Source organism: Esox lucius, chromosome 13, assembly GCF_011004845.1.
Source record: "Esox lucius isolate fEsoLuc1 chromosome 13, fEsoLuc1.pri, whole genome shotgun sequence".
NCBI lineage: Eukaryota > Metazoa > Chordata > Actinopteri > Esociformes > Esocidae > Esox > Esox lucius.
Genome location: NC_047581.1, coordinates 13,883,244 through 13,908,876, shown reverse-complemented (window position 1 = coordinate 13,908,876; position 25,633 = coordinate 13,883,244). Strand labels below are relative to the sequence as shown.

Below are 25,633 nucleotides of genomic sequence, written 5' to 3'. Positions count from 1 at the left end.
ACATTGACGGAATTGCCATGCAATAATAGAAAACGTATACTTTCAACCATTTCTATTGATATAGCAACAATGTATTTAAAAATATGTTGGACACATATAAAACAAGAGGGGTTTGTTGTTTTTTGTTAAAGCAAAACAAAATTGATGGGTCCTTTAACTTGCGGCGCCATATTTAATACATCGTAGGTTGTGATCACAGCTAGCTAGCAATTTAGCTCCCTATCTGTAACTTTGATATTATACAAAGCTATAACTATATAATCGATATGAACGTCATTGATCATGTACGAGATATGGCCGCCGCGGGACTTCACTCCAACGTTCGGATAATGAGTAGCTTATTACTGACAATGAGCAATAACAATCCGTAAGTAGTGGATTGTTGGCTAATAAGCTAGCTACTGAACGCCCCTCTGAATGTTATGTACTTTAACTAGTTGGCAAAGTTATTTATTTCGTTCGGTCAGTTCCAAGCATATCATTCTGAATGATTAAAATTAAGCATTTAATGCATGCTGATCGTCAAGATCCAAGTTTGTGTTGACAAGAATATACCTATTGGTTGTCAATCTTTGTAGCTAGCTAGCTATCTACTGTGCCTGGATAGCACACCATCCAGCTAGATTGGTTGAAATGCCCGACGTTATAAACATTTAGTTTTAGTTGAATCTGAATGAATTTTGTGACTTAGTGAATTTAATGTGTGTTATACAACTTCATTGTTAAGTTGTCAGTCGAACGATGGTGCACGTTCCCTATGTGTTTCAGAGAGCTTTTCTCACCATCCCAGAAGTACCAGTTATTGGTTTACCATGCAGATGCCATTTTCCATGACAAGGAATACCGTAATGCTGCCTGTAAGTACAATATGGCACTGCAGCAAAAGAAAGTTCTCAGCAAAACTTCCAAAGTGCGCCCATCTTCCGTGGGAACGGCATCATCCATGCAGTCACAGGTGTGCCAAGACTTTGTCAATTATACACAGCATGTAGTATGCATTCATGTCAATATTATGAATAGGAATAGCCTCCTGAATTGACCAATTACATGTTTCGTCCTTTAAGAGTTTGCCTTCAGAGATTGAAGTGAAATATAAGATTGCAGAGTGCTACACCATCCTGAAGCTAGATAAGGATGCTATTGCGGTGCTTGATGGAATTCCATCTAGACAGAGAACTCCAAAGGTAGGCTGCTATGTTGTATGTTCCCTTTCCATTCCAAAAGCCAAAACGATAGGGGCATATACAGCACAATTATTACTATTATGAATTGGTAACCAATACAGTTAGAACAGTAGAAAGTATGTTTATGTCGTACACGAGGTATACACTCTCAAACACCATGGTGTTCAGCCAATCAGCATTCAGGGATCAAACCACTCTGTTTATAATGTTGCACAAACCCCAAGCCTGGGCCCAACCCAAATTTTGTTTGTTGCTACATATTCTCATTTTTAATTTAAGGGGGTATCATGTTTACAGAAGTAACTTTGAACATTATGCATGTTTCTGTATTGTGCATATTGTTTTTAATACCACTGGATTTTGGTACAAAAGGTCCAAAACTGAAAGGGTGCCAGATCCTCTTAAGCACTGGTGGATACAGTATTATCTCTGATGCAGTAATTTATTTACCAAAGGTTTGACAGTAAGCTGTCTTTCTGAAAGCCCTCTCATTCTCTCTCAATGGCACCCAATACTTTCTGTGCCTTTTATGATTATTTCAATGTTAAAGCAGACCATATTCTTGAGAGGAATTTCAGAATTGCAACATTAGTTTATCTTTCCATAGATCAACATGATGCTAGCTAATCTGTACAGGAAGGCTGGGCAAGAACGTTCTGCTGTCACAAGCTACAAAGAGGTTCTTAGACAGTGTCCTCTGGCCCTGGATGCCATCATTGGTATGTACTAGTGACTTGGCTGTTCCTGTAGTGTAACACAGATGTGACAACACCCCATGTTGCTGTGTTCTTCATTCTGAAGGCTTGTCTGTTTGTTGTAGGTCTCCTCTCTCTGTCAGTGAAGGGAGCTGAGGTGGCGTCCATGACTATGGATGTGATTCAGAGTATCCCTAACCTGGACTGGCTCTCTGTGTGGATCAAAGCATACGCCTTCATACATGCGGGTGACAACCACAGAGCAATCAACACCATATGGTGAGCATGACAGTTCCCCAAGCTCATCATGAGAGAGCTGTTCGTTTCAACAATCAACATTTTCTGTGGCATTTCTTAAGCTATATCTCTTATTCTGGGAGTTTTTTGTCTGTTCCCTGAATCCCACTCTCAGCTCGCTGGAGAAGAAGTCTTTACTACGGGACAACGTGGACCTGCTGGTGAGCCTGGCAGATGTCTACTTCAGGGCAGGTGACACAAAGAACTCAATCCTGAAGTTTGAGCAGGCTCAGATGCTGGACCCTTATCTGATAAAAGGTACTGGACAGCATCACTGATCAAATACTAGGGCTAATGCTATTTAGTTGATAGATTTTTGTTGTTGAAATGGAGAAATGTTTAGTTTTTTTATGCTAATCTGGGTTTTGTAAGGCAATATTACCTAATCTGTAAAACCTGGTGCACTGTAATGTAATGTAGTAGTGGGTTTAAAACAAATAACCCTCAATCCACTTCATGACATTGGGTAAAGATACGTTTTAGGGTTCTGTGTTGGGAAATGCTGTCTTTTTGTTTTTTAAGCTATAGCATTTTATTAAAACCATGTAGATTCAGTTTTCACTACATTGTGTTTGTTTGCTTGACAGGTATGGATGTATATGGCTACCTTATGGCACGTGAGGGACATCTAGAGGATGTTGAGGTCTTGGGAGGAAGACTCTTCAACATATCAGACCAGCATGCAGAGCCCTGGGTTATATCTGGGTAAGTCATTTTTCTCAGAGGACAGAAACAAATCTACAAGATCCTAGTTGGAAAGAATTACATTTAATGGAATATTTGATTCATGTACATTTTGAAAATGTATTGCATGTTGTGTTTTCCGTGTATTTCTTTCTTTGTACCAGGGAAGTGCAATTCTGCATTCCAGTTTGAGTGTTCCAGTACAATGCAAGAACCATCCATTTTTATTTGAAATAATATCTTTAACCCTGTTTAACTTTTAGAACAAATCAATTTGTTTTAGTTAGATTGGTTACTTGACATACCTGAATGGCGCAGCCCTAAAGTCAATTCCTCACAGTTAGCTTTATCATGGTGTCACAAGGATTCGAATCCTGCATGTGCTTCTCATGGGTCCCACAGAGGGCAGTGCAATTGGCCAGCACCGTCTGGGTTTGGGGGGTTAGTTATTGAAAATGGTTGACTTTCCTTGTTGTAACTAATCAGACTTACAAGGTTTGATAGGCTTATGATGGAGATGTTCTGAATGACTCATGCTACATTTGGATCGGTTTGGGACTGCAAAACAACACACTCATACAGTAAGGTCTGGGAATATTTGGACACTGACACAATTTTGGCTCTGTACACAACCACAATGGATTTGAAATGGAACAACCAAGATGCAGTAGAAGTGCAGATTTTCAGCTTTAATTCAAGGGGTTGAACAAAAATATTGTATGAAACATTTAGGAATCGCAACCATTTTAATACACAGTCCCCTTATTTCAGGTGCTCAAATGTAATTGGACAAATTAACTCAATCATAAATACAATTTTCTTTTTTAAAACTTAGTCGAGAATTCTTTGCAGGCAGTGACAGCAGGTGAAATACATGCTTGAACTGGTTGAGGTCAGGTGATTGACTAGGCCATTGCAGAATATTCCACTTCTTTGCCTTAAAAAAACATGGGTTGCATTTGCAGTATGTTTTGAGTCCATTGTAAAGTGAAGTGCTGTCCAATCAGCTTTGCTGAATTTAGCTGAATCTGAGTAGACAATATCCCTATATGATGTGGTATGCTTCAGATCATGAGCGATTCCAAGCCTTCTCCATACTTTTTTCTTCCCATCATTCTGGTACAGGTTGATCTTAGTTTCATCTGTCCAAATAATGCTGTTCCAGAACTGGGCTGGGTTTTTAAGATATTTTTCATTGGCAAAGTCTAATCTGGCCTTTCTATTGTTAAAGGCTTATGAATGGTTTGCACCTTGTGGTGAACCCTCTGTATTTGCTCTCGTGAAGTCTTCTCTTTATGGTAGACTTGGATAATGATATTCCTACATCTTGTAGAGTGTTCTTCACTTGACTGGATCTTGGTGGTTTGCAGCAACAAGCTTCCAAATGCGAATGCCACACATGGAATCAAATCCAGACCAATTATATGCTTAATTGATGAAGAAATAACAAAATGACAGCCCACACCTGTCCATGAAACAGCTTTTGAGTCAATTGTCCAATTACATTTGGTCCCTTGAAAAAGAGGGGGCTACATATTGAAGAGCTGTAATTCCTAAACCATTCTTCCAATTTGGATGTGAATATTCTCAAATTAAAGCTGAGAGAGTGCACTTTAAGCCCATATTCATTATTAAACTGTAACTTTAATATATTTAGGTAAACAGCCAATATAACATAGCTTTTCAGTGTCCAACTATTTCTGAACCTAACTATATTGTTTCAAATCAAGGATGCCTAACAGTCAGTCATTACATACCTACTTTTTACACTAAACACACTCCTAAAAATTGGTTTTGGCATCTCAGATGTCACAGCTTCTATAGTAAGCGGTACTCCCGGGCCCTGTACCTTGGTGCCAAGGCCATCCAGCTGAACAGCAACAGTGTGCAGGCCCTCCTCTTAAAAGGTGCAGCTCTAAGGAACATGGGCAGAGTGCAGGAAGCGATCATCCACTTCAGAGAGGCCATGCGCCTGGCACCCTGCAGACTGGACTGCTATGAAGGCAAGGAGACTTGCTCATTATGATATCAGCCCTCTAACGAACACTAGTTTTAAACTGTCCCATGTTGATTGCTGTCTTAGTGTTGTGGTACTGGTATTCCGTTGGTTATTAGCCTTCCCTGTCACCAGGTCTGATTGACTGTTACCTGGCTTCCAATGGGATCCGAGAGGCAATGGGGATGGCCAATAACATCTATAAGACCCTGGGAGCGAATGCCCAGACCCTGACCATCCTGGCAACCGTCTGTCTGGAGGACCCTGTGACTCAGGAGAAGGCTAAAACTCTGCTGGACAAGGCGCTAGCTCAGAGGCCTGACTACACCAAGGCGGTTGTCAAGAAGGCAGAGTTGCTAAGTATGTCTGTTGGTAACTAAGTCAGAACATTTTGAACCATGTCTTTGTAGCTGGGTAAATCGTTTTTGTGTTATGTTTTTGTCTTATTCCAGGTCGTGAACAGAAATATGAGGAAGGGATTGCTCTCCTTCGAAATGCCTTGGCCAATCAAAGTGACTGTGTGCTGCACAGGATGCTGGGGGATTTCTTGGTGGCGGTCAATGATTATCAAGAGGCAATGGACCAGTACAGTATAGCACTTAGGTACGGTGAATATTTTTAATGCAGTCACTGCCTTTGGCCTACCTTTTCTCAAATATGTAAATGGTTGCTTTTGACTGCCTCTGCCTCTCTATCATTTGAAACTGGCATTGTCTGTCTCGTAGCCTGGACCCGAATGACCAGAAGTCTCTGGAAGGAATGCAGAAGATGGAGAAGGAGGAGAGCCCGGCCGATGCCACTGTGGAACTGGATGGGGACGACATGGAGGGCAGTGGGGAGGATGGAGACCTGGAAGGTAGTGACAGTGAGGCAGCGCAGTGGGCAGATCAGGAGCAGTGGTTTGGCATGCAGTGACCCAGACCTACTGTAGGAGGGGCACAAGACACACTGGGTCCATGATGTAGTGCCCCCCCCCACCCCTCACCCAGGGTGTATGTAAAATGAGGGTGTCTATGACGCCATCCCAGGATTATACTGTATAGATGTCACCGGGCCCTCCTCACTGGGACGTTACCATTGTTTTACTCCACTGACATGGGCAGGTCTTGGTGACGTGTGGAAGACGGTCCCTGCCGTTATGTATTCGGACTGCTTAGCCCCTCCCTGTTTCCTTAAAACCAGGCCGTTCATGTGTCCACCCTGTTTAGGTGATAGATTAAATTGTAACTAGCCTATTGAGGTCTTGACCCATCAGGGGATGTGGTGAGGATTTAGGATTGTAAGCCCATTTCCCCCAGGGGTTTGTCATTACTGTTTGGTTAAAATTGTATTCACTCAGGGTTAAAAGGGGTGTGCTGTGTTCATCAGGAACCAAACAGATGCAAACGAAAAACAGTACATACCTGAATTGTTCCAGTAGAAGCTATTTTTCATTTGAAATGTTTTGGACTAATGATTATACATCAGGAGTACACTTTGGATTTCACCTATCAGATAGGCATACAGAGAATGAATAAAACAAATTGGGTTGGATACTCCCATCCTATTTCTATTCTGTTTGATTGGTGGAATCCATGTAACATTTAGAAGGGTTCCTTTAGCCCTATAACATTTACATTTATTAACATGCTTCTTTTAAGAACGATGTGTAAAAGGAGACACTCCCTTTTGAATTCTGATGACCTGAGGCCTTTCAATGTTTGTGTCAATCATGGAGTCATTTCCTATACATTTTAGTAATTTATGACCTAGAGGTTAAACTGTTTGGTCAGTAGCCCAAATCCCCACCCCCCAAACAGCAGCGTAAATACTCATTTAATTAGGTCTAGCAGAGCATCTGCTAAATTACAGTGAATGTAGATTTAACAGAAGCTCTTGTCCAGAGCAACTTCATAGTGCTTTCTTCCTACTGGTTCTACCAACTGAGCCACACAGGACTATATTTGACTCCCATTTTTTGCAAAGTATTGTTATGGAATTTTTCAGTGCAAGTGTTTATAATCATGTATTGTCTATTGTATATATGTTAAAGGTATCAAATAAAATAACAGTACGTAGTCTGATTTCTCATAACCTGACATTCAAATAAAAAGATGGTGGTCATTAGATTTAGTGTACTATAATTGAGTAAAATAGTCCTAAAACATCTTTGAACTTATAGCTTCAAGAGAACCCTTTCATTGTGATATGAAAAACAGCAATGTACAGATGTTTAATTGTTTTATTTACCAGAAACCACAGGTTATGTGATACATAATGCAATGGTCAACTCTGAAATGACAGCAGATTTGGCATACACATTTGCCATTGACTGACTGCTTCTTTCAGGGTAATGTATTCATCACTGTATCGCCGCGCCGCTGCCAAACCTGATATCTGCAAAGTCTGCTTCAAACATGTTGCACGTTACAGTGCAAAGTCTGTTTGGTAATTTTAAACAGCCCATCCAAAAACAAGATTTCCTTAGGAAAAGATGATCGGCATTTGAGCTTATTTAACATTTGTACTATTGTTCATTTCTATTTAATGTATCAACAATATACAGTAACTATTACACATCTGAAAATGATGGACTGCTTCAGAGGACATGCATCATGGAATAGTTCACATTTATATAAAACTATAACATCTATGTTTATTAAGATGGCATGAGAACTCTGTCTTAGTCTGAAGGGTGCTCTATGGATGCTTTTACACAGGCAGCCTAATATCTGATCAGTGATCAGGCAAGAGACCAGAGTTGGTCTGTAAAAGCAGCATATGGTAGTTTCCTCCTGTTGAGACCTGGCTGGCTCATGCCAGATCTTACAATGCCTGGATAGGTCTTCTGTGTCAGCCAACCAGCTCAGGGTATATCATTTGGTTGATGTTTGAGCAGGGGAACCCAACCCATGACTCTTCATGCAGTAAGATCTGATGGATGTGGGATTGCTTCACTTGATTCCAAAAACTTTTTTTTTTATTATTTAAAAAATATACCTAGTCATTACTACTTTAAATTTAATTGCTTATGAAATGTATGTCATGTCTTGATATCTTCTATATTGACATCCAGGTCTTGGAAGATGTGCTGCTGCTCAAAACACACATGCATGACACTAAAACAAAACCTTGCCCTTCTTGCAAGGGATTTCTAGGAGGGGCAGGCTTACACGGCACTAGCTGCAGAAAGAAAGAGAAGAAGAAACCAAATCAGAGGACAGACAGACGTAGCTTAGGTCAAGGTTGCCCAGCCCTGTTCCTGGAAATCTACTGTCCTGTAGGTTCTCAACTCCACTTGATTTAGCTTTACATCCAGCTAATTATTACAGTCAGGTGTGCTAAATGAGGTTCGGAGAGAATCTGCAGTAAAGGAGCTCCCCAGGAACTGGGTTGGCCAGCCCTGGCATTGTTCAAAAAGGAAAAAGCACTGAGTCATTGCTCTCTCATTGGGCATAAGAGATGACATGAAGAAAAAAGGCCATTCTACTTATTCATGATTTCTACTGATTTTCTACTTAGACGTGATATCTATGACCTTCCTACATGCAAGCAGACAGATGGCAATTAATGCAAGTCATTTTTAAGGGAAAAACTCTGCTCTGCAAAAGCATGTCATAGCCAAAGACCTGCTACCCATAATTAGCCTTTAGTCATCAATCCCCCAAAAACTAACAATACAGGTGGATTTGAGACAGACACAAAGTCTTCTACTGAATTTCCAAAGGCCAACATCTCATAGCATGTGAGCTTTGGCTGGCACATAGCGACAAAGGCATTTTGAAATAAATCCCCTTTCTAATGTTTCAAATTACCAGCTCCTGACGATAACTAACAGTCCAAAGACCAATAGTAATTTCACTCATGGAATGGTAGTATTTGTAGGATCTGTCATTTACATTTTAAAAATACAACAAGACTTCCATGCAACTAGTGGGGAGGGGGGCACACCTTGCAGAAGGGCACAACAGTTTCAGATCAGGGATTTGAACTAGCAACTTTTCTGTTACTGGCCTTACACACTAACCACTTAGGTTACCACACACTAACCACTTATCTGCAACCAAAGACTTAACCTGTTACTTGTCTCATAGGTTAAATATTTTCTGCCATCCTATTAAAGCAACAGAACCTTTAACATATTCAGGAGTTTGAGCAATACAAGTCACTCAGACAGCGAGGCTTGGTATGAACAGACCCAGGGTGGGGGACACGAGTGGGAAAGCAGCATGCGGGCAGAGCCTACTCACTCTGTTGGGTTAACAAGGCGGAAGGCATTGGAAGAAATAGCCGTTAGGTTAAGGACAACAAAGCGCTTACTGGCCTGGTATTGGAGAAGGCATGCTTTCCAGGAATACCTACCTACAGTGTCTAAAACACACTCTAGTAAACTAGTGTAAAGGTATGTAGCATCTTTAAAACGTAAAACTCTATACACATTGTTACTTGTGTCCTATGTACAGATATACATTCTTCCACCAGCTAATCATGTAAGCTTTGATTGTATACACACAGCTGTTGACAAACAAACACCCTTGTACCTTTTAATGTTCCCCTTTTTTCAGTCGAAATTATTAATTATACATTTGGACACCCTGATCTTCAAAATTACAGAAATGTATTTTTGTAAATTAATTGCGTAAACTTAAGACAATGACATTAAATTAATTAGACATCCTGGAACTAGTACTCGGTTGGCCAAAATCATTATCAAATGCTTCTCATAACCATCTATAAGCTTGTTGCAATTTTCTTTTAACAATGTGGGCCAGTTCATGAGCAATCTGCTCAAATTCTTTAATGCTTGAGGGGTGCCATAAAACCAGTTTTTGGCACTCATACATTGTATAAGACCTTGATTTGTCGCTAGCCACTTCAGAACCATCCAGGTTTTCTTTTTGAACCAATCAACATTGCAATCAGACAACTTCTTAAATTGCAATTTTTTTATGTCTTGCACACATTCAAGGTCACCAGTACCAGAGGCAGCACAACAATGCCCCAGCATTATCAAACCTCTACCATAATTGATGGTAAGCATGGTTCTTCTTTTCAAACAATTAATTTGGTCAGTAGCTATCACAGGAAGACCATACCGCCGATGGGATACCCAATCAATCAAGGTAAAATGCCGCAATTCTTTTTTTTATCCGTGGACCAATTAAACAAAAATTCTTTGGAAATAGGTTTACTGGCAACCAAATGAAGCATTCAAAAAATAAATAAAAGAAACCCATCATAATAAAGTAATGGGGATGTGATGATGCTTTGAGGTTTCATTGAGTGGATCTGTGGCATTTTAATGTGTGCAAGCATTGTGGAATTAGCATGTTATCAAGTGTCCAAACACTGGGTTTTTCATTGAAGGTGGTGAATCTTCAAGCAGAACAGTGACCCCAAAGAGGGTGCTTCCAAAGGAGTGGGCCACCACCAAAACTGGCAGCAAGTTGAAGGCTACATAAAGCATTTGCCAGCAGTTACTTTAACCAGACTGTGCAATGAAATACTAGCTATTGGGTGTCTACAAATGTGGTCCACAACATGAGCTTCATTTTCTAAATAAAAATTGCAAACATAAGTTAACAAAAATGATGTTTCTACAATGTTGAATACGCAATGAGTTATGGTGACCAGTTTTTCCTTAAAATCTTAATTTACAAGAAATCCTGAATCTGTAAGAAAGTTCAAGGGTGTCCATCTTATCTGACAGCATCTGCACGATGACCTAATAACCCCCAAACATCCATCTTGTGCTCAACTGATCAATGAATCAGCCAATTGTTGCATTTATACATATTCAAGTACAGTATGTGCACAATGTACATAATCTATATAATCATGGTTGTAATAAAGACTCTACAGTGCCCATATATTAAGACTTAAACCTAAAAAAGTGAATCTTCATGTGAACAACAAAATAATGTGTTATATTCAAGTAAACGTGTGTAACGACAGGCTTGTCTATATCAAAACATTGCTTTCGGTCAAATTAAGGTAACATTTATGACTTTATGATCTTCAAGATAACAAAAATCGTTTAAAATAACATGAAAGGCAGATAAGGGCTACTAGGCTTCACTGTATATTATTTTCTAATTGAAACGGTGCCCCCCCTCAACATGACACTGCTTATAAAAAGCCTGATTGGTTGTTAAGGTTTCACACCATGTCAGGTCTGAGGTTTTGGGTGGAAATCAAAGATTAGCTGCTGCCTTTGGAAATAGCGAATGGGAATCCTAGGCAGATCTAACCCTAACAGACAGGTTTCAATATTCATATCAATAGCATACAGTGGCTGTGCTATACCTAGTACAGGAAAGAACCACAAGGCAAACGGAGGAGAACAGAAAGAGAAAAAGTATTAATTGATGTAGAAACCCCTCCCCCGTTATGCATGCTGGAGCAAAATACATGCACATTTTTCTACAGACCTCTTCAGTGCAAATGATGGTCCTTACAGTTATGGAATGCCATACTTATCTACATGGTGTTTACAGGTAAACGTTCCCACTAAAAACACGAGTCAAACATTTGAGTTCTGTGCATGCCCCTTCTAAACTCCTAGCTGCCCTCCCCCCACACCCTTTCCCAAAGCTACAAAAAAAGATTTTGATAAAATAGTGTTAATTCTCTGTACACAGACATCTACATACTGTAAGTGATTTTATGCCTTTTCAAATAAAGGGGAGAAAAAACAAAAAAAAGAATATTCAATTAAGACAGACAAATGACAAACCTTTAGATATTACATATTTCTAACAGCTTAAAAAAACAGAATAAAAAACAGGAATGGTGAAAGTGGCTTGGAGACAAACCAGCCGAAGGCTTACAGATGACATTATCTGTCGATGACGGGGGTAGAAATGTCACCTTGAGCTCTCACTGCAGTTGGGGTGGATGGTGGTGTTGTTGTAGTGGAGCCTGGTTAATGGGGGACTTTGTTAGACACGTGTTAATCTCCACTCACACTAGTGCACTGGCAGGCTTGTGTGCTAGAGTCAGTCAGGACCAGAACAGGGCAGACACATTAGTGTCGATGCTGTACAGCCACAGCACCAGGGGGAGGGCGATGCCCACAAACAGCCAAGAGACGCCCTCCATGCATGCAGAGAGGGACCAGCCTTGGCCAGAGGACTTAGACTCTGGTTGGTTACCGGGTTCCAGGTAGTTCCTGGCCACAAACTTTAGTAGCTCATCCAGCAGGATGACCGGCAGGGATATCTTCAGCACCACCAGCCACTGGGTCAGGTCCAGGGGGGTGATCTGGAAGATGACCTGGACGGGTGGAGGAGGGATGGAGAGGGTGAAAACAGGGGAGTCTGGAGATTTACTTAGGTGGAGGAGTTAATATGACTTGACTTACAGGCAGTGGCTCCACGTAGAGGATGAGGAAGTGGAGAGACATGGAGAGGCAGATGGCCCCGAGCAGCCAGATGTTTTCCCAGGGAGGCATACGCAGTAGAGACTGGTTCTCTGACAGGCTGAGGAAGGTCACATTAACATAGCATCTGTTATCCACAAACCCAACTCTAAATTCAATTTTGCCCCTTGAAAGTTACAGCCGTCCCTCAAATGAATTAAAATGATTGGAAGACTGAAAGCTCCTCCCACTGCAGTGGACCCCACCTGTTAAGAGCGTTGCACATCTCAATGGTGACCAGCACAGACAGGGCCATGGTCATGGGGTAGGGGGACTCAAACACATGACACTCCAGGTCGGCAAAGTCAGGGTTGTCAGGGGAACACTGCAGGAAGTGGCTCTGCGGGGTGGGGAGGAGTCAGACACAGGAGGACTTAGGAGAGGCTGGGAGGGAGCAAAGGGTCAAGCTACAGTCAAGGAGCCAATCTCACCAGCTGGTACAGAGAGATCATGGGGCCGTCTTCAGCAGCCACAAACCACCAGGTAGCGGCGCCGACCGTGGCAGCCCCCACGTAGCCTGGGGAGGAGACACACGGTTGACTGACAGCGGGACAGAACAGTTCCAGCTACGAAGACGGAAGACAGCGGGCGCATACTAACAGGAGACGAGGACGGGAGGGGGATAGGGGTGGGGGACGCTAACCGGCAGCGGTGACAACGGAATTCTCGGGCGAGAATTGGAAAGAAAGCGCCGGCGTTTAAACCCACTCACATCCGATGGCCAGGTATCTGAAGAAGAGCCATCCAGAGATGAGGGGCTCCTTGGCGTTGCGGGGGGGCTTGTTCATGATGTCCAGGTCGGGGGGGTTGAAGCCCAGGGCGGTGGCAGGGAGGCCGTCTGTCACCAGGTTGACCCACAGCAGCTGGACAGGAATCAGAGCCTCAGGGAAGCCCAGAGCAGCCGTCAGGAAGATACTGCCCCCCCCCAAAAGGAGACAACATGATTAACCAGAGGGACGCCTCAGGAAGAGAGCGTTACGCGACTCGGTGGGGCAGAGATGTACCAAGATGATGGGGGTCCGACTTACCACACGACCTCGCCCACGTTGGAGGAGATGAGGTAGCGGATGAACTGCTTCATGTTGTTGTAGATGGCCCGGCCCTCCTCCACGGCCGCCACGATGGAGGAGAAGTTGTCGTCGGCCAGGACCATCTCAGAGGCCGACTTGGCCACCGCCGTGCCGGAGCCCATGGCGATGCCGATCTCGGCCTTCTTCAGGGCGGGGGCATCGTTCACGCCGTCACCAGTCTGGGAAAGAAAACGGTGGCACAGATACTGAGGCCTGGAGGACCACAATATGAACCAGATGTAGCAGCGCTGTCGAAGAAGCATGGGAATGCCCGTAGGCGGCTCAGCTTACCATGGCCGTGATCTCGTTGAAGCCCTGCAGGAACTCCACGATCTTGGACTTGTGGGAGGGCTCGACGCGTGCAAAGCAGCGCGCGTTGGTCACGGCGTTCAGCTGGGCCTGAGGGGAGAGGTCGTCAAACTCACGACCGGTGAACGCCATTTTGTCCACGTCGTCTTCCTCGCTCAAGATGCCGATACGGCGGCAGATGGCCACGGCCGTGCCCTTGTTGTCGCCGGTGATCATGATGACACGGATGCCAGCCAGGCGGCACAGCTTGATGGAGGCAGCCACCTCGGTCCTGGGTGGGTCCAGCATGCCCACGCAGCCCACGAAGGTCAGGTCAGACTGGGTTAAAATAAAACAGGAAAACACAGGAAATCCTTAAAACATTTTGAGCAGTTTCCTGTCTAAAGCATAAAACATTTCTGAAAAGACATGTATACAATAAAAAGGGGCTAACTGATTGAGTCAGTCATATTTTCCCTCTAAGAGACAGCCGCCAGTTCTCTGTCATGTTGCAAAAAGCCCAAATGCCTTTTAACAACATGCCGCCAACTCCCAGCCTATGCAGCTGTGTTGAGAGTAGTACTCACCTCATAATCGACGAAGCGAGCGCAGTCCACCAGAATCATGTCCTCCTTCCTGGGTGGGTTGTCCCGGGTGGCCAGAGCCAGACACCGCAGGGTGTCGCGCCCAGTCCCGTACTCGCGGATCGTGGACATGATTCTCTCCTTGATGCCCGGCGTCATGGCAACCTTGTTGGTGCCAACTCTCACATGGGTACACCTGTCCAGAACCCCTTCAGGGGCACCCTGAAAGTAACAGGGGTTTAAAATGGTTTTAAACAGGGTTCAAACACCGATTCAAACGTGGAAGACTGAAAAACACCCAACACTTTAATAGGAGTCAAACCAGGGGTGATCTACCTTAACGAACATCTTCCCTAGGGAGGAGCGGGCCTTGTTGGGGGTGCAGTACACAGACATGGACTTCCTGTCTCTGGAGAACTCCAGGGTGAACTCCTTCTTCATCAGCTGCTTGATCACCTGATGGACAACAAAGACACGGCAGTGAATGAGACCGACGGTGACGCGTCACGCCATCCAACCCCTCGTGGACGTGCCGGGTGGACTTACAGAGTTACAGGCGTTGGCCCGGTCGATCTTGGTCAGGCCTTTGACGTCGGTGTCAAACGCGTTCATCTTCTCCACCAGGCAGGTGAGGGCCGTCTCCGTGGCCTCGCCAACCTTCTCGTAAACACCTTTGACCTGATGACACAAACGTTAGCCGATCAGCCACCCCCGCCCGACATCCCTTGATGTGCCATATGAAGGAAGAGACAGGCAGGCGGGGCGCACCTCGTTGAAGTCCAGAGAGGAGTCATTGCACAGGGCACAGATGGTGGCGATCTCCACTAGACCGTCATACTCAGAGGACTTGACCAGTCTGCCATCCTGGTACCTGCAGAGACACCGGACAGTAAGGGAACCACATGAAACGACACGAATGAACGACAAATGTATCAGGGCTAAAAAGGGTTGGTACTTACACTTCTCCCTCAGGGGCGTAGGTGGAGCCGGTGATGGTGAACTCGTTTAGGGAGCAGCGGTTGCCCTCGGCCTTGTCAATGACAAACATCTGTGAACCACAGAACAGGTCAGGACGGGTCAGGCATATCTCACATACAACCAATTATCTCCCACCAGGGTTGGATGCTGTTTTCTAAGTCACCCTGTAGATGGCAGCAGGCACTACAACAGCCCTGTCAGCCACAGACAGACCCTGGGAGGGCTGTAGACCACCTATATTGGGAGTGTGTCTCCCCTCTTGGGGCTGCAGATTTAGAGGCTCTCTGGCTGTGTGGGGGGCTGATGCAGGAGTCCACCGGTCATCCATGCTTGTTTGTTTTAGTCCATATGTAAAAAGTCTGTCACAGAGCCAGCACAAAGAGAAGAGTGTACTGGACCTTTTAGGACAGGAAGAACTGCACTGGTCCAAAACCTAGCAGCCAGTCGGAGACAGACTGAAATCAGGCCACAACAGCCAGTCGGAGACAGACTGAAATCAGGCCACAACAGCCAGTCGGAGACAGACTGAAATCAGGCCACAACAGCCAGTCGGAGACAGACAGAAACCAGGCCACAACAGCCAGTCGGAGACAGGCAGAAATCAGGCCACAACAGCCAGTCGGAGACAGACAGACAGACATGAGGCCACAACAGCCAGTCGGAGACAGAGACAGACTGACATCAGGTCACAACAGCCAGTCGGAGACAGAGACAGACTGACATCAGGTCACAACAGCCAGTAGGAGACAGACAACAGTCTCAGTAACTGATACTTTGAGGGAGGAAGTGTGATGGTAATCATTCATGTCCTTTTCCAGCTAGAGGCCACACTTCAAAAAGCCTCGCTTACGTCACTCGATTAAGAAAAGAAAAGTGCATTCCATCTATTTTTAGAGTGGTCTCTTGCTGATACATTTGGGCTTATATCATTGTGAATTCAAACCAAACAATTCTGAGGAAGATTTTCCATGCGTCACTACAGAGACGAAATGAGGGAATGTTGGTGGTCCCTATTCCTTAAAGTAACCTCCCAGTGAATATTTTCTTTCATCTCATTCCCAAGTAAAGATGTCTTGTCTGATGGCACTTCTAACATTCCAGCATTCCTGACCAAAACGCTCACCGCAAACAATTGTATTTCTTTGAAGTAAATTCCATGGAGTAAATCCCGACAATGACCTGCCCAATCATACGCTCAACTAATTATACAGAAAAGTTGCATTAAACAATGACCTCATTAGTAATTATAGGTCATATTCAACCAATATTCTGACACACCAGACCTGGTTCTATTCCAGAGACTGGTGGGTGGACGAAACACGCAGTAAACATCACTTAACCAACGTGCTAGAACACGCAAGACAAATGTCATCATCACTTGCCGACAAACAATGAGACAAACATAGTAAGCTGACTAGTAGTTACTATGGTTACAACCGCATCATGCACTCCACTCATTCAGTCTGCGCCAAAGACCACTAGACATGAGCAGACCACGGAATAGATGGCAACTGAGAAATAAGAGCCCCTCATCCAGAAACCCTGAACAACAATTGACAGACATACTAAATAAAGCAACAGGTCCCATTTTTAAGGAGTGGAGGCAACAGTGCCAAAGAGGAGTGTATATTCAACAGAAAGAGACACGCTGTGTTGGTAATAAAACATCCTCCTGCTCCGGGACAGCGTTTCGGGGGGCTAAATAAAGGGAAGGACGGATGCTTAGCAGAGCAGCGAGTGACGCAAGGTAAGTTATGCAACAGAACCGTGGCGGAAACAGCCCCCGACCGGCTGAATGTAGATCACAGCCGCAGCACATGGCTGCCTCCCCTGCCTCTAACACGCTGTCGCAGCAGGCTAGCGCCACAGTCAGTTCAGCCGTGGGGAAAACAGACAGCCAGACCCACCCGGCAGACGGACATCTGGTTGGTGGTGAGGGTGCCCGTCTTGTCCGAGCAGATGACGGAGGTGCAGCCCAGGGTCTCCACGGAGGGCAGGCTGCGGACGATGGCGTTCTTCTTGGCCATGCGGCGGGTGCCCAGGGCCAGGCAGGTGGTGATGACGGCGGGCAGACCCTCGGGGATGGCGGCCACGGCCAGGGCCACGGCGATCTTGAAGTAGTAGACGGCGCCGCGGATCCAGGAACCTCCGTGGACGGGGTCGTTGAAGTGGCCGATGTTGATGATCCACACGGCGATGCAGATGAGCGAGATGACCTTGGACAGCTGCTCCCCGAACTCATCCAGCTTCTGTTGCAGGGGGGTCTTCTCCTGCTCGGTGGCCGCCATCTCGTCGCGGATCTTACCGATCTCGGTGTTCACGCCGGTGGCAACCACCACACCGACAGCCTTGCCAGATGAGATGTTGGTGCCCTGGAAGAACCGAGGTGTGACAGAGTCAAACAACCGTTTACATGCTTAAAAAGAACACACCAGACGACGGCCTAGATTTATAATCCGAAATGACGTGACAGGCTCTGTATATTTAAGCATAAAGTTTAGTATAGAGTGATTCTGACATAAGTTGCTGCTATGTTAAGGACCATTTGTATTGTCACTGAGCAGCAGAGGGAGAACCTCAAACGACTCTGATGTTGGAGAGCTGAATCATCAGACAAACGCTATGGAGGTGGAGCAGTAAGGACCGTTGCTTACAGAGAAGAGCATGTTCTTCTTGTCCTGGTTGACGGCCCGTGGGTCGGGCACAGGGTCAGTGTGCTTGATCACAGAAACAGACTCGCCTGGAATCACAGCAGAGAGAAGCACAAGACAAATCACATTGGTAACTCTTGGCCAGGGTTTAAATCCTCAGGGCAAAAGCTCTACAGTCATCCACTCAACAACCAGTGGAACATTCATAGCGGAGTGTTGGGGCACATGACTCAGAGCCAAGAAACTCATGTGGATTGAGGTTGGCATAGACCAAGTTTGGAAAACCTAGTTTAGACAAGAACTCAAGCATTCAAACATTAGTGTTATGATATTGTCAAGATGGGTAAAACAGGCGGAGTATCTTACCGGTCAGGATGGACTGGTCTACTCTCAGGGTGGTAGATTTGATAGAAGTAAGACGAATGTCAGCAGGTACCTTGTCTCCAACTGGAGGGTGGGGGACAAAAGATACAAAACAAATATATTAAAAGTTCTGACCAGATGTGAACTATTCATAGCACCACAAAACAGACAATACAGGTCTCAAGACAGGATGTGTAAAGCCATATTTTTGTTTAAAAATATCCTATAAGAACATTCTGAAAAGACGCCACCTAGAGAGTTTGACTTTCGGAACATACTGAGCTGTTCTTTGAAACATAAAGGCCATTTATTCAGTATCAGTGGTGACTGACAGATTAAGGCTCATTCAAGGGGCTGTTGTTATGCCACACGGGCTTCCATCGCTGTAGGAGAAAGGAGTTACAGATCAGGATGAGATAGAGGACTGGTGAGCCATAAAAGGCCCATCCCAAAGGGGCAAGCCAATTTGGGCCATCTGAATTGTGGTGACCTGATTCAGCAATCTATTAGCACATCTGTCAAGGATGGGAACAGAGGAAACCGCTCTGTGTGGGGCACGGTTCTGCTTTCGGTCTGAATTAAAAGAACAGGGTGGTTGGCAGAACAAAAACAACTATTTTTAAGACTTAGGGAGTTAATATTTGGACTAAGACAGAAAGTGCCGCTGTCGAGCCAAAACGGGTCCCTGAAGATGTTCGTCACATACATGATGCGTCTTCCATGTCGTGAAAACGACTCCCTTTCAAACCTGGAACGTCATGGCTTTATTAGGTACAATAGAGAACATGGGCTCCGGAGTGCATCTTCAACATGGCTTTGCATGACTTTCCCTAAACAGAAAGGGAGAATGTAGCTGAAAACTAATTTGATCTTCCTGTGCTCAGGAGGAGAGGAAAATAAAACAAACAATAACAAACAATATGAGTTGTCTGCAGTTGAGGCCTGTTGGGCGAACGTCCAAATTCTCTAGAACGACATTGGACATTCCTACACTCAAAACTTGTGTTGCGTGTGTACATTTTGGTGTAGTAGTGGCCTTTTATTGTCCCCAGCACAAGGTGCTCATGTAATGATCATGCTGTTTAATGAAGTTGTTGATTATCTTGGACTAACATCATATATTGCGTTTACATTTTAGTTAAGTGTATTTCTATATTTTCCCCCAATGATTAGTTCAGCTTAAAATAGCCAATCATAGCAGATGTTACCCCATCACCCCCACAGCACTGTGACAGAGACGGTACCAGCCGCTGTCACACACGGAGCTCAACCTTCTAAATCTCACTGACACATCTAGCAAAAACAGTACAAACAGTAACCTGACAATCATTTGAATGTAAGCGGTCACATAATACAGCTCAAACGAATACACTTCAACACTGACAAGTGAAGACACAGAGAGAGAGAGAGACAGAGATTAAAGTCGCCTCGATGGGCAGTTGGCAGTCTGTGTCAAGCCTTATGAATACTGACAATGGTGCCAAGCGTTCTGGACAGTCAGAGGATATGCGCCAATCATGAGGGAGACGGTGACATCTTATCTCCCAAAGGTATGTAGAGCACAATAGCATCTAAATTTGGTACGATGTGTGGTACTTCTGTAATAGCCAGAGGAAAGTTTTATTGGCCTTTAATGGGCTGCAAAATCAAAACCAAATAATTATCATGGTCACTTGAAACCTGTTCAGATAAAGGCCAACATGTTCCCATCAGTTATGAAGCATGATGGTTACATGTTAATCAACACTTCCTGTTCTAAGACTTTTTTTTTTTGACTGACTACTAAGAAAGACAAATCAGGATAGCTTAAAGCCATTAACAATAACACTTGGTGAGGTCATAAAAAATAAATACAAAACGCAACTGTCAGAGGGCAAAAAACAAAAGAAGAACATGACATTGTCCTGGTGCGGTCGGCCTGGCCTGTTTTGGATGAAGTGTGTGTATATCAGCTGTCCCTTAAAGTCAACATCCTACTTGGTACCAGGCCATACGTGTCTCCTCCAACATAACCTGGGAGTGAGACAGACCGTGCAGCAGTAAGAAACACACACAGGAGTCAGTGAACCAGTGCCAGTCCAACATTAATAACAGAGTAGGTCTAAGCAAAGTCACCTCACCAGGAAGACTGACTGACTGCTTTAGCTGACAGACTGACAGGCCCTGCTGGATACGATCGCATGACACAGTGGCCAAGTTAAAGGGTGCAGATGCTGATGGCAGAATAAGGAAAGGCTGAAAGCACAGGGATGGCTATTTTAATATGACTAGGCAGGTAATATTGTCCTACAAGTGCTTTTAACCAGCTGTTCTTGTATATGCTGCATTCACCACTACATTTCAAAAAACATTTTACAATTAGAGAAAATTACAAAAGAACATTAGTCTGTGGCTAGAGTAACCAAAGTGTCTGGCTCTAATCTGTTTTCAGTGGATCTAATGAGGTCCCCAATGACCAGTCATTACAAACAGAACAGGGATGTTTGTACTGGTTCCCAACCTAGTTCCAAGTGGCACACCTTAAGATATAGCCTACTGACCTGCGGCACAACAATTACGCCATTCATTTGTTTAGTGGTAACGACCTTGATCTCTTCTCCCATAGTGCAAATAGCTTTTCCAGAAACAAACATCTTATTTTGATTAAAAGGATTTAAAAAATATTCAGTTGATATAGTTCCTTGTTAATGATGATTATTTAATGTAACGTTTCAGTGCTGCAAATAAAGCTAAAGAAAAGTAAAATGCAGCTCTGGTACAATAGGCACTAGGTTTTGAAAGGTTTGAGCTTGAGAGTTGTCCAGACCGTAGAGGAACAACATCAAACACAATGCCAGTTGTTTTCAGGGCAGTGGCTGTGGTATAGCAAAACCAAATCAGACTCTGTGCCAATCACACTCAGAGGCAAAGTACAATTATACAAATGACGTTGCTTGTGATGTGCACCCTGCAAATTATACAAATGTAACAGCTTGAGAACACTGGACTGGAAACAACCATATAAATACAACCTTGCCAAGAACAAGGCTCGCTGGTTCTAATTCCTAAACGGACAGGATTAAAAAAAAGACACTTAACCTAATTGCTCCTCTATGTTGTTCTGGATATGAATATCTGCTAAATTACTAAAATGTAATTGTAAAGATTACAAAAGGTATGGCAGCACATCTTGTTGAAAACCACTGCACTACAGTACACTACGTACAGATCTCTCTGTCCTGTCCTGGGCCAGGCTTGGTTGCTGTGGCAACAGTCACATGACACCCAGATGAAGACCATTGGTCTGTCCTGCGTGAGATGTAGACCAGATGCTGCCTGACGGCCAAGGTTCTGCTGGGTCAGCTGGGAGATAGGAAGAACATAGCAGAGGTCGTGTGTCAAACCGCTTTCAAACCATCTAGGACCTCTGGTAAAGCATCAGTTTACTCGTACAAATACATACACATTTTTAAAGACACCGAAATGGCTGGAAGACCTCTGGACGGCACTTTCCCTGTGTCCTGCATTGACTGCCATCAACATCATGAAGCAAGCTTATAATTAAGCCCTCTGTCTGTTAATCCCTTTACTTAGCCTGATGAAAGATGTTGACGACTCATATGTAAATTGTGAATGGACTTCCTTGCAGAAGAGACAGTGGTCAATAAAATGGAGTGATGAGAAGCTGAGGACAAGGCTGCCGTGTGTGACCCCAACATGTATTCTGACAGAGGACACTGAAGGACACTTGGGTTTCTGTTTACCCTGGTGTCTCAATCACCTCATTCCCCAAGCCCTACGCAGCACACTGTATAAATGAGCTAGACAGACATGCACATCTAAACCACAAACACAGAGAGCAATGCATGTGAATGTGGTGACATTACATCACATTGTAAAGAAGAACCTCTTCTGTTGTGACTGGCGCCTTTAAACGGTCTTCCCAGGGCCAGACCAGCTTAGCCGTTAACCCAACTTCTATGACCAGGCCGCGGTCAACACAGGACGCGCTTCAGCGTTGGCTCCTACAGAGCAGTTCATTCCTAGAACACAGATGCATCTCCACATAGCCATCTCTTCGTTTGGGGACAGCAAACACCTGGCTGGACCAGACACTTGCCCGACGATCCCACAGTGACAGCAGACGCTGGCCAGGCTACACAAAATGCCACACACCATGTTGGGTGTCAGGAATCCCAGGCCATGGAGGTTGCCGATGGGTGGGGTCTCTGGGCAAATGGGCTTGGATGAGTGGATTCACCATCCACCACTGGTACAGACTTCCCTACAAGGTCATCTTACTGTCCAAACAATAGGAACAGCTGAGAGATCCTCCCCCCTCTGATCCCAGTCACCAGCCCCTATCAGTATCTGGGCTCCTACAGTACCAGACACCCCACCCCCACCGCCACCCCCACCCCCACCCCTCGAAATGCAACACTCCCGGCTACAGCCCACACATCTTGAACACTATGATACTAGCTATATGCAATGAACACAAAGTGGAACTGGCACTTTCAAATGGAATACCCCTGAAAATTGTGTCACAATGTAGAGCTGTTATAAAACTGATCCATTCAATTGGCCTTAAAGGCAGAGATAATGAGTGATGTCACAGGGACTGGAGGTTGACAAATTACAGGAGGGAACAGCAGCAACGGTCTGAAATACAGCATTTAGAGGGAGAGGCAACATCAGCTCGTCACGAGCCCTGGAACAGCAGGGAGGGAAAGCTGACATAACGGCTGGAGATTACTGGAGTAAGAGCAGAGACAGCAAACCTCAGCTGAGAGCACAACAGGCCCGGATTTGACAGTGTTGGGTCAGACAGCTGGGGCTGGACATGGAGAAACTACACAGAAGCGACTGGCAGTCCTGGAATTTCACCTGTGGCCGGCGGTCGATTCCCAGGACGGGTGCTGGAAAAGTGCAGGATTGACCTGTCAACTGGGGGCTGCTGGGTTCACATCCTCAACACAATCACCGACCATTGGGCCCATGAGCTGGGCCTTTAACCCCAGAAAATCCTCTCCATTATCCTGGGGTGCTGAACCTTAGTTTGACCCTGTGCTTGCCCAGCTGCATGCGTTTGCTGTAACATATGGACAACACTGTACTGCACTGTAGAACAGCCAGTACAACCCAGCTAGAACAAGTCATCGACTAACACGTTCGTTAAAATGAAAAGTGATGAAAACAAACACTGGCCAATGACTTTCAGGTCAGAGTAAAGCAGCGTCTCTAAACTGTCCCCCTGTGGGCTTATAAGAGTTGAAATTGAAACAGCAATCTGGGTCTGTCTCCTGAGAGCTTATAGGAGATGAGGAGAATGGTTTGTCCTCAGAGTAGAAAGAAGCAGGAGGCTAGCCGTGTCAGAGCTCATAGTGCTCCTCTGAAGGGCAGTGCAGGGCCACAATCGGCCCGTTTAGTATTCGGCTCACGGTTTGGCCAGCCTGAGCCCTCTGCCTTAGCAGGGAGCTGGCATCATGACCAGACCTCCTGCATGGCACGGGGGTCAACCTGGGCTTTTCGGCAAAGAATATGTAGAAATGAGCTTATCAGGACAAACTATGAAAAGGCCCTGTAGGATTGAGCCATATGAGCCCTCTGAGCTTAGCTGACTTTCTTAGTCTCCACCTGACCACAGGAACAACTCATCACTCTAACAGTATCTGCTTCACGAGCACTTCTCTGGAAGGGAGTTGGTTTTCACAGCAAGGCTGTTTTTCAACCAAAACCATAAGCGACCTTCACTGGACAACCTGTATTGCCTAGACTCAACAATCATGAGTCACAAACAGGCTGGAATTTACACAGAAGGACCAGCGTTAAAGCAAGGATTCCTGGGGGGGGGGAAATGTCAAGACATACATATAAACATTATCAGGAAGCCATTGTCAAACAAGAACCCCCCCACACCCCAAAAAGAGCAATTTTCCATTCCTCTTAAACAATGAATGTAAAAGAAAGACCGAGCTGCAAACCCCCTCATGCAGCCAGTGCCCTTGTCAAGGTGATTTGAGTCCTGTGGAAAACTATCCCACGTCACACACTGCAGCAATGTTCCCAGGAGAGTGAGGGGGGCTCCAGACACCTGTCACTACTGTCATTGCCTGCTATAAATACACCAGGATTCCATTATCTAGACCGGCTATACAGGCTCAAAATAAAATATACCACTACGTACAGAACAAAACTGTGCACCACCTCGGGGGCTTAGGGTCAAACCAAGCATCGTGATAACCTTAGTACTTCAAGGACTGCAGCATTCCACTCCATATCAGGTTGGTTGAATTTAGTGACTCGGGACATCCCAGGCCAGCCCCGGTGCCAGTGGGGCAAGGCCCAGCCCCGGTGCCAGTGGGGCAAGGCCCAGCCCCGGTGCCAGTGGGGCAAGGCCCAGCCCCGGTGCCAGTGGGGCAAGGCCCAGCCCCGGTGCCAGTGGGGCAAGGCCCAGCCCCGGTGCCAGTGGGGCAAGGCCCAGCCCCGGTGCCAGTGGGGCAAGGCCCAGCCCCGGTGCCAGTGGGGCAAGGCCCAGCCCCGGTGCCAGTGGGGCAAGGCCCAGCCCCGGTGGGCTCTGCTTGAACTTCATGTGACTCAAGGTAGTGTGTGAACCGCACCAGTTTAAGTTTAGCACCGAAAAAACATGCAATGAACATGTGATCAACAGGGCCCTTAGCACCACTAGTGCCTAGTCCTTTAGGACAATGGGTTAATAAAACCTTCCCAAAATACACCAGTCCTGTAGGGTGAGTCATCTCTGCAGTGGGACTGGGGGGAGAGGGAAACTGAAATTAGCTTTTGCTGCTAAATGTCAGCCTGACCATGGCTGGATTCATGAGCCCTGTTAAAAATAGCATTTACCCAAGTGAGGTGTGATTAAAAATGCAAAATGATGCTAGTTTGACTAAGGAGATTAGTCCCTTTTTACAGAAATGAAAGATTCAAGGGAAATCAAAGAAAACTGTTTTTGCCAAGGCTCTTAAGCAATGCATACAGAACCAAACATTTTCAAGGATTAGGTTGAATGCACCCAGCACTGAGAAAGAGGGCCACCTTACCAGCAACTTCCACAATGTCTCCAGGCACAATTTCTTTGGCCTTGATCCGCTGAACGGTCTTCCTGTCCTGGCGGTAGACCTTGCCCATCTCAGGTTCATATTCTTTAAGGGCTTCAATGGCATCCTCAGCATTGCGTTCCTGTGGAAATTATAAATGTTGTAATTCAGTGTGATCTTGTCCATTCATTTCTAAATATTACTGTCTAATAAAAATCACACAAAGCTGCAGCTCTTACACAAAAAGGGAATGTTGGTTTTTCTCACTGCACTGGGCATGAACATTAAGATATATGATCTGAAGGCATTATAGGTAACAATTGCAATAAGTATTTTATCAACCCAGAAACTACATGTTAATTTAAATGAAAATATCTAACAACCAAACAATTAACAGACATGTTGGT

General features: G+C 45.0%; 2 protein-coding genes across 3 annotated transcripts in view; one reads left to right on the top strand and one right to left on the bottom strand.

Annotated features, from left to right (window-relative positions):
* Positions 1-167: 167 nt before the first annotated feature.
* On the top strand, positions 168-6,919 carry anapc7 (anaphase promoting complex subunit 7). Its single transcript, XM_010876270.5, has 11 exons — positions 168-367; positions 769-955; positions 1,065-1,184; positions 1,792-1,903; positions 2,005-2,158; positions 2,292-2,434; positions 2,764-2,881; positions 4,667-4,863; positions 4,992-5,216; positions 5,309-5,459; positions 5,582-6,919. The coding sequence occupies exons 1-11, from the start codon at positions 267-269 to the stop codon at positions 5,769-5,771; spliced, it is 1,698 nt and encodes a 565-aa protein (XP_010874572.1). The 5' UTR covers positions 168-266; the 3' UTR covers positions 5,772-6,919.
* Positions 6,920-7,065: 146 nt separating this feature from the next.
* Positions 7,066-25,633, bottom strand: part of atp2a2a (ATPase sarcoplasmic/endoplasmic reticulum Ca2+ transporting 2a) — a 30,438-nt gene continuing 11,870 nt past the window's right edge. Inside the window, exons 5-21 of one of the 2 annotated variants that reach the window (XM_010876272.4) lie at positions 25,230-25,368; positions 18,193-18,273; positions 17,830-17,915; positions 17,083-17,547; positions 15,157-15,245; positions 14,966-15,068; positions 14,744-14,875; positions 14,534-14,653; positions 14,201-14,419; positions 13,617-13,952; positions 13,284-13,504; positions 12,968-13,170; positions 12,687-12,772; positions 12,462-12,595; positions 12,199-12,316; positions 11,990-12,110; positions 7,066-8,018 (exon numbers count right to left, since the gene is read on the bottom strand). In XM_010876272.4, the coding sequence (XP_010874574.2) occupies positions 8,005-8,018; positions 11,990-12,110; positions 12,199-12,316; positions 12,462-12,595; positions 12,687-12,772; positions 12,968-13,170; positions 13,284-13,504; positions 13,617-13,952; positions 14,201-14,419; positions 14,534-14,653; positions 14,744-14,875; positions 14,966-15,068; positions 15,157-15,245; positions 17,083-17,547; positions 17,830-17,915; positions 18,193-18,273; positions 25,230-25,368 (2,667 nt within the window). In that variant the 3' untranslated portion in view covers positions 7,066-8,004. Of the gene's footprint in view, positions 12,111-12,198; positions 12,317-12,461; positions 12,596-12,686; positions 12,773-12,967; positions 13,171-13,283; positions 13,505-13,616; positions 13,953-14,200; positions 14,420-14,533; positions 14,654-14,743; positions 14,876-14,965; positions 15,069-15,156; positions 15,246-17,082; positions 17,548-17,829; positions 17,916-18,192; positions 18,274-25,229; positions 25,369-25,633 lie in introns of both variants that reach the window. The other variant, XM_010876271.4, reaches the window with a different exon arrangement.